The sequence below is a fragment of the Crassostrea angulata genome, chromosome 3 (assembly GCF_025612915.1).
Source record: "Crassostrea angulata isolate pt1a10 chromosome 3, ASM2561291v2, whole genome shotgun sequence".
Classification (NCBI taxonomy): domain Eukaryota; kingdom Metazoa; phylum Mollusca; class Bivalvia; order Ostreida; family Ostreidae; genus Magallana; species Magallana angulata.
In genome coordinates this window covers 38,162,081-38,170,548 of record NC_069113.1, presented here as the reverse complement: position 1 = coordinate 38,170,548, position 8,468 = coordinate 38,162,081, and the positions used below count along the sequence as shown (strand labels likewise).

The 8,468-nt window shown below is 33.7% G+C and overlaps 2 protein-coding genes across 4 annotated transcripts; one reads left to right on the top strand and one right to left on the bottom strand.

Annotated features, from left to right (window-relative positions):
- The first annotated feature begins 309 nt into the window (after window positions 1-309).
- Window positions 310-7,995, top strand: LOC128176470 (methyltransferase-like protein 25B). Of its 3 annotated transcripts, none has more exons than XM_052842851.1 (10): window positions 310-473; window positions 3,485-3,550; window positions 4,540-4,761; window positions 5,102-5,204; window positions 5,441-5,926; window positions 6,296-6,404; window positions 6,865-6,956; window positions 7,253-7,267; window positions 7,475-7,554; window positions 7,829-7,995. In XM_052842851.1, exons 1-10 carry the CDS (start codon window positions 318-320, stop codon window positions 7,985-7,987), a joined length of 1,488 nt encoding a protein of 495 aa, XP_052698811.1. In that variant the 5' UTR covers window positions 310-317; the 3' UTR covers window positions 7,988-7,995. The 3 variants fall into 3 exon arrangements, with proteins under 3 accessions (XP_052698811.1, XP_052698809.1, XP_052698810.1); XM_052842849.1 differs by having other exon boundaries at window positions 7,253-7,366; XM_052842850.1 differs by lacking the exon at window positions 3,485-3,550 and having other exon boundaries at window positions 7,253-7,366.
- On the bottom strand, window positions 828-3,455 carry LOC128176471 (uncharacterized). Its single transcript, XM_052842852.1, has 2 exons — window positions 2,589-3,455; window positions 828-2,414 (listed from the first exon to the last, which is right to left on the bottom strand). The coding sequence occupies exons 1-2, from the start codon at window positions 3,007-3,009 to the stop codon at window positions 2,038-2,040; spliced, it is 798 nt and encodes a 265-aa protein (XP_052698812.1). The 5' UTR covers window positions 3,010-3,455; the 3' UTR covers window positions 828-2,037.
- Window positions 7,996-8,468: the final 473 nt, after the last annotated feature.

The following is an 8,468-nucleotide window of genomic DNA, read 5'->3' as shown; positions in this document are numbered from 1 at the left end:
CGACTCTGAGTGTGACGTCACACGAAATTGGCAATGGCCGCTGTTTAAGATCGAGATGTGCAGAAATGGATTTAAAATAATTTTAAAGGATAATTTTAGGGAAATAAATGCGAGGGATTGATAAAATAACACCACGGAGTTGATGTCTGGTGTTCAATATCAGTTAGATAGCGAAATAAAGAAAGTCTAGAAAACTCGTTGCCATCCTGTCGCTTCGCTCGCTACGCTCGCGAAGCTCACTGGTAGGATTTTGCTTGTTTCTCATTTATTTACAACAAATTGATAAAATCGCCGACTCCTGTGGAGTTATGGACTGAATGTTTTTGTTTTTGCTTGAAGTTATGAACGAAAAAGATAAAATATCTTCTACCAATAAGATAATAGTGGAGTTACTGGCTAATTTCAAATGGATACACAACTTTCAGGTCACAAAGTTCTTCATTGATAAGCCTTGGAATCATATTCCTGAAGAGGTAAAAACGTTACAAGCATTTATGTAAAACGAAGAACACTGTTCTTCATTTAACATAAATACTTGTAACAGATTAAAATCTGACGTGATCATTATCTCAAAATATAGATGATATATATGTATACATATATACTGGCCTTTTCATTCTTTTCATTCATTCTGTATAGCAGCAGATCCGTACGTAGCTCTACGCTTTATATTGCATTTTTAAAAATATATACATTTTTTTTTGTAATGCAATACTCAGTCAGATGTCTTCTGCTATTTTTATTGCATGTTTTTATTTTAACATTGTACTGATCTCTAAGTTCTCATAAGCAAATTGATGTTCCAATATTGTTAGATTTTTTTTCGTTTTTTGTGGGGAGGGTGTGTAAAGCATCTGGCTTCTTTCTTAACGTGATGTATTCTGCTCTGTATAAACAATTATAGTACGCACATCATTACATGTATTCAAGATGATGTTTCTGACGATTTTGTATTCCGTTGAACTACATGTATGTTTATTTAAAGACAAAATGTTAAACTCATTGGGTGAAAAATTGGGGCGGAAAATCAATTTGTGTTCAAAATTGTTTAGATATGGATTTTCCATCAAATGGTTTGTAATAAAAATGAAAAGAAATATTTAATATTTAAATAAAATTCGGTACTTTGTTTTGACTTACTGGAAGGTTTATTAAGCTCATTCGCGGATCCAGATTTCGGGGGGGGGGGCGAGGAGCGATATTATTTACGTTTGCCAGGGGGTCCGAGGCCTTTTTTCGGTTATTGTACTATGTATGGTATTTTAAGAAACCTCGGTTAAGAAGTATGATTTTTCCAGGGAGTGGGGTCCTCCCATGAAGATTATTCGTTGCATTTATATAACACCCTTCTCATTACCCGCGTTGTGTAGTAGTATACTGTAATTGTTAGATTTAGTAATTAGTAATGGTCTATGAATAAATTTTGGTAGGAGCATAACTATTTTAGGCATTGTTAATGGTAGCTGCAAGTCTGTAGCTCCTGGGTCTAAAAAAATTCGGATGGACGACCTGGGAGCTACATTAACGTGTACGTGTTAAAAAGTTCTACGGCGCACAAAAATTATGCTAGTTTTGGACTGATTAATCTTGTATTCACACAAATTCTGTGGAAAAATTATAAGAACATTAAATTCTTCAGACTATTTACTACTGATATCGTCACTTTACTTGCTCCAGACTTTCTCTAGCTTAAACACGCTTATTGATCTCGGAAAATTAAGTATGTAAATTAATTTACCTACAAATAGAGTTGCCATTTTTACATGTAAACAAACTGCACCACTGTCTTCATTTTACGGGGCTGGTTATGGTGTTTGCAAGAATAACAGGGGAGTAAAGGGACGATATCTATTGTTAAATGTCCGAGGAATTTTTTTGAATCTTAACACGCATGCAACTGTAGCTCCCAGGTCGTCCATCCGATATTTTCAGACTGTGAGCTACTGACCTGCAGGTATGTTAAAGAAAAAGAAATGATAATCAAAAATCATAAATTTGATCAAAAAATCACGGAAAGTTACTGTACAGACAATATTGTTACATCTTCCACCCTGAGAACACCGTGGTATTGGTGTGAATGAACTCGAGCGAATCCTGAGTCCAAACGCGCTGTCCTGCTCGTAGATAGACATAAATCTGGCAGACGGAAAACGCGTTGTTTGTCTGATCTAATCCATAGCAACCTGTCTGGCGGTGACCATCAACCATAAAGGGGGAGAGGTTCTTAAGCGAGCGAAGGATTCCGTCCGTGATTCGTAGGGTGTAATAGCCGTCTTCCGGAACAGTGTAGACTCCAGTGGCCACGTTGTAGTTTGGCGGAGTATCGATGGAAACCTGGGAAAATTTGATCCCTGAAAACTGTAGTTTGTCTCCAGCGCTTCCGTGAACAGAGAAAATTACAGGATGGCTACTAACTAATAGGGGAAAAAAGATTCATGAGATTAAAAAACAATGAATCATGGGATTGAAAAAATGAACTATGGGATTTTCTGTAATTTTGATGTAGATATTTTTTATAGTCATTTAAATGAAAGCAGAAACGACGAATTGAATGTACATTATTATTTAAAATACATGTTAATACTTACAGTTCTGTATTTGTGTTTTGAAATCTTTGGATTGGTTGGCAAGAAGCTTCTCAATGTGCTCTTCAAAAACTTCATGTTTTCGAACAACGTAAAGGACTGAGGTATTGGTCGCTCTGGCAATTGTCTGGATGTCTGAATTAACTTTACTAACGTTACTCAGCAGATGTTGCTCGCAGTCTCTGCACTGCGAGTTAAGTGACGTTACGAGGCCCTGTAGTTGGTTATAATGTGACGTGAGAGTGGCTATGGCCGTTTTCAATTCATTGATTTCATTCTCCATTGCAAGGGACGAGGTGCGGTAGTTTGACATCTCGTTGAGAAGAAAAGTTAACAATTGTGAATCCACAGCCTGAGAAATCTGAACCGATGTCGCCTCAATAACAATAAAGCCAAGAATTGCATGTAAAATATTCCCGGACATTTTGATGGTTCCTGTTATAATATTTCCTTTGCAAAATCCTATCACTCCTGTGGAAAATTACAGTAGAACTGTGTTTTCTATTCCTTCTTAAATTAAAATATGAGAATTCGATTTCTTCAGCGTGCTGATCAAACACGTGAAGGAAATAACCCCCAAGACGTGAATTCTCTGTCTTATCACATACTAAATCAATATATTTTGTTATTTTCGTCAGTCTTGATCTCTTAGTACTTTGGTTTGATTTTCCCGAATTCGCTGTGGATTCAAAACGATGTGTGCTACCTAGTCTCTGAAAAATGCTTGCATGAGAAATCTAAATTTGATATAAAGGTTATTTATTTTAAGCTTGTAGGTAAAACAGTGATTTAGTTTAACTACCTTGTTTGTATGACAGCATGTGCAGTGTTATTGTTTGAGTTCAATTTGTTATGGAAACGAAAAATGTAACTTTCAATTGATGATATTACTGTTTTAGTGGAAGAACGTGTTGACAAGGTTAACAACAGAGGAACTGAATTCGCTGCCTTTTGGGTACTCAAAGGTATATGTAGGCCTTTTAAAGTGGCTGGATGGTCAAATAATGAACCATCAGATCTACCTAAAGAAGATGGGGGAATAAGATAGCGCAAATGCCCATTTGCTTAAGTCGTAAAATGCAATTTCAAATTTAATTTTTTCCAACTAATATACTTGATGATGTTAAAATACAAGTTTACAAAAGCACAATTTCTAACTATATTCAGTTTTCAATATTTTAAGTAACGATCAGAAAAAAAAATATTTCTAAAGTTTTGGTAGTATCGAACCCAGAATCTAAAAACCCTAGTTCTATAAAGCTACCTAATGTCTGGTGCTCTAACCACTGAGCCATTTCAGTCACAACAACCTCTATTGTTTAAATGCTACATGCGACTTCGATCATGAATTTACGGACTTGTATTATTTTCCTAAAACGTTCAATTGTTGGGATACAAAATTACATCTTTAAAGTATAGTGGGTCATCTTTCCATGTTTTTATTGATTGAAATCGGTTTGATTTCCTTAAAGCCTTTTGTAGACTTTGAGCACAGACCCACTCTACAAAAGAAAATGCATTGAAGTTCTGAAAAATGACACGTTTTTGAAGTTTTGAAACGCATACTTTATTTTTTAATAGAATTTAGTAAAATTAGTATAAAATTAGTATAGTTTAGTATAATTTAGAAAAAAATTATGAGATTTGTTGATATTTTAATTTTATAGTATCTTATCTACATGTATCCTCATATGGGCAGTCTGCACGCCTTATTCACCCATCTTCCTTTAAGATATGATTTGTCTTGCTATAAACAGTGAGTTATTAAAGAAAACATCCATATATTTTACCTTCTAAATTTTGGTATTTTCCTTCATTTGTATACTGAAGTCGTCTTCTAAAAGAGATCAATACATTGTAAAAATGGCCACCGATCCCTCTTAAATTTAGGACTTCTTAAATGTCAACAATGAACAAAGGTGCATATGTTTAAAATATTTGAAAAATTTTACAGGAAGATTGGCCAGAAAGTCTCAAGAAATTTATCACCACTGCATCGGAAATGGTGCTGCCTAGAAAAATTTCAGAAGAAAATAAATCATGTTGTCTTGACCCTCAAATTAAACGAGGAATGAACCCTAAAAAACAACACGAAGTCAGCCACATGTCAGCACTTATTAATGACATATCGGTCAGGACAGGATGTGACGTGGTGATTGACGTAGGATCCGGTCTAGTATGTATTACGTTATACATTAAATGTGAATGCTTTAAAACCCTTTACAAGTCCAACACCAAACATAATTTCAAGAGTACCTATATCTTGATAATAATTAAATGCTCAAGATCGTTTTGTATTTCTCAGCAAAATTTTAGCGTACCCTCAGTATGTTTAGTTTGTTTATCTCTTTACTTGATAAATACTTGGAAATCTTACTGATACAATTCGATCATCCATAATTGTTTAGATAACCTTATGGAATGGTTTCATAGTTAGCGCTTATTCAAAATAACTCACAAGCCATATATAGAAGTTTAGAAGAGTGTGTTTTGCTATGTTTGTGTTTTAATTGAAGGGATATCTCGGTCATGTGCTGACATCAGTCTATGGTCTAAAGGTGATTGGTTTAGAGAGTAAACAAAGTCACACAACAGGTGCAGACAAACGCTTGTTTTCAGGTATACCTGATAGCAGAATATTCGAAACTTTAAAAAAAATCATATTATAAAATCATTTTAATTAAGAAAACTGTAATCTGAGTTTTATTCCTGATGGCTATATTTCGCATGTTTAATTGTGATAGACGAATTCGCGGTGACTTTTAACATGACTTTTGCAGATACAGTTGGTAACAGTATCATATTTGGTCAATATATTAAGTTTAATCCTTATTAGTACTCCTTTTCTATTTAAGACACTGATGACAAAATCATAAACGTGACTTTTGAAATGGAAGACACACCAGAAAATAGATTGGAATTCAAAAGTTTGATGAAGTCGTGTTTTCAGAAGTTCAGAAAATCAGAATGTGGAAAAGACATGGACTGTGATGGCCCTAAAGTATCACTGTCTGATTCCAATTTGGTAAATCATAGTGCTACTAATATTCTTACTCAACAAAAGAATACTGAAAGTGAACAATGTGATGCATGTCTAGCGGAATCAAATCAAGCACCGATACAGACAGACAGTGATAGAAAAAGCAATGAACAGGGGGATGGGCCAAATACAACTTTAACCGGAAATGACGTCACTAAGAGTGACGTGTATCGGTGTCTTTTGATTGGTCTTCATTGCTGTGGTGATTTGACTCCTGCGATGCTCAGAGTTTATTCAGAAGCAGATTTTGTGCGAGGACTCTGTTGTGTTTCTTGTTGTTACCACACAATGGTTTCTCAAGGTAAATAGTTTTACCCAAGAAAATGTCTTATTACATATCATTGGCCTCTTTCTCTCTTTGGGAAAGGGGCATCTTCGCTAGCCAAGGTTTTACGATCTACTCCGCTCCTCTATAACGTTGCAGAGGAGCGGAGTAGATCGTAGACCCTTGGCTAGCGAAAATGGAGAAGGGGGGAAATTAATTCATCGTTATACGTTCTCCCAGAACTATTCTTATTGTACAAATGATTGATAAAGAACAAAAACATTATTCCATGAACTGTTTTATTATGCATGGTTATTTGGGGATCCACACTAAACTTTTTTTCTCTCTTGTTATCCTATGGAATATATTATTCAGTTGTGACGTATGTATGGAATCTTTTTGCAGAGGGTACATATCCACATTTTCCTATGAGTAAAGAACTTGACACTGTGATGTCAAAGAATCGTTTGACACCGTCTGCGCCATTTCTGAGATTAGGAGCACAGGAGACAAGGTTCGGTTAAATTGTGAATACCCTAATTACAATGTCAAAAAATGATCATCTCGTCCTCAAAATTCCAAGAATAGTATACATAAAAGCTAAAATTTAATTAATTTGACAGTGGTTATGAGAGCTCGTAGAGAAAAACACGATTGATTATATACAGAAGAATGAATAAGATGCCTCTATTTTGTTACCTTCTTATTTGGAATTTATAATTAATGAACTGAAATATTTATATTCTTTATACTCCACAGTTTTGCCGTATTAATTTAAAGCATAAAAATGGTGGATTGAAGCGTTAGCTAGTTATCTTTAAATCAATATAAATTCCCGTTCGTTTCGAAATTTTACACTTTCACGTGTAAAAAAAACCTTTGTAATGCATTTTGTATTTTAAGATTTTTTAAAATTTAAACGATTATTATATTTTTTTTTCTACTTCTTTCATTCATACCACAATATTTTTCAGAGCTCGTTGGAAAACCAAGTCCGAAGAATCGCATCAGAGTCACGTCAAAGCCGTAGCATACCGGTCTCTTCTTGAGCTGTATGCCCACCAAGGTAATTAGAAAATGTTTCAATGTGTGAACTTACAGAACTAGAATATATGATAAATGAAAATCATCTGTACGTAAATTATTCAGAATATCACAGAGGATTTAGGCGATGTTTTAGAAGGATTTGTAAATGATAATCATTCATTTAGTCTTGTATTTATTTCAATTGATGTAGAAATCATTTACCCATATATTTTTTAAAAAAATCTTTTAAAGTCACATTTAATTAAATTCTTGTGATTTTTCTGCAATGTCAAATATGGTTTCCATTTCATCTTTGTTTTTTGTTTTTTTTTACAGAAAACGTTGAATTCAGTAAGTTGTTTAGAAGAATAGCAACAGCAGGTGACTTTGAGAATTTTGATGGATACATAGAAATAACCTTATCTCGCTGTCAGTTTTCATCTACACATGGTAATTCACCCTGACCCGTTTCCTTTACATGGAAACATTAGATATTAAGCCAAATTGCGACTTCATATTGCTCAACATTTTATGTTTATTTCATTTTACCAAATATAGGGAAAGACTCTATGAGAACCAAATTAAAAGCCCTTTATGCAGAGTATCACGTGTATTTCCAGTATGTTGAAGTCATAACGGTGAGTATAATTCATAAAATTCTCATTATGTTATACATACCTTAAATTAAATTGGATTCCCATGCCTGTATTTATATGGCATTAAGAAATTAGAAGTTAACCAACATAGAAGATAACGTGTTTTTCTTTTTAAAAAATGTGAAATTTTTCTTAATAAAGTTTTTAAAATTAGGAAGTTTTATATTCCAGGTTCTTTGTGTCAGAGAGAGAGAGAGAGAGAGAGAGAGAGACATAACATATATTACATGAAGTATTGGGTTTTTTTGTTTTCCAGGTCCTTCAAGTAATTGTGCAGCCTCTAATTGAGAGATTAATTATTCAGGATCGCGTGTTGTGGCTATTGGAAAACGGACATGATTCCGATATGATTCCTGTGTTTGATGATTTTATATCTCCAAGAAATATAGCCCTGTGTTCTAATAAATTACCCTGAATCTTTCATTTTTGTTTCGTTTTGAATTGCGTATGCATATGCAAACAATGTTAGTTTTGTACTGCCGAAATTGAAAATAAATTATCTGATTTTAACACGATTGATACAAAGGGGACAATTTTGGGTTAACCATTACATTCATTTATTAGAACTCTTTTTTGTTTTAAATTGATTTATCTTGGATCATTGCATTTTGTTCAGTAGTTTCAATTCACGATTCACGAAAATTTGAATAAGAAGTATGTTAAAAGCAAAATATGTTAAAAGAAAAAAATGTCTTAAACGGAAAAAAACCTATTTGAATGGTTTTGAATAATAGTCTACAAATGTTTAAAAGTTCACGACTTCGTTTCATCAAAAGTATAAATTCATTTTTCGATATATTGCATCAACTACCTGTATTTACTTTCTAAACTTATTTTAAATTCATATCGCTTAAGATATTTCACACCTCTACTCAGTTAATCCTTTGTTAAATACA

Excerpts from the sequence above, each read along its gene's own strand:
- LOC128176470 (XM_052842849.1), top strand. The coding sequence starts at position 318 with ATGTTTTTGTTTTTGCTTGAAGTTATGAACGAAAAAGATAAAATATCT. Across the intron at positions 3,551-4,539 it reads TGCCTTTTGGGTACTCAAAG|GAAGATTGGCCAGAAAGTCT; the intron begins GTATATGTAGGC and ends AAAATTTTACAG. Across the intron at positions 7,367-7,474 it reads TCAGTTTTCATCTACACATG|GGAAAGACTCTATGAGAACC; the intron begins GTAATTCACCCT and ends TACCAAATATAG.
- LOC128176471 (XM_052842852.1), bottom strand. The coding sequence starts at position 3,009 with ATGTCCGGGAATATTTTACATGCAATTCTTGGCTTTATTGTTATTGAG. Across the intron at positions 2,415-2,588 it reads CAAAACACAAATACAGAACT|TTAGTAGCCATCCTGTAATT; the intron begins GTAAGTATTAAC and ends TTCCCCTATTAG.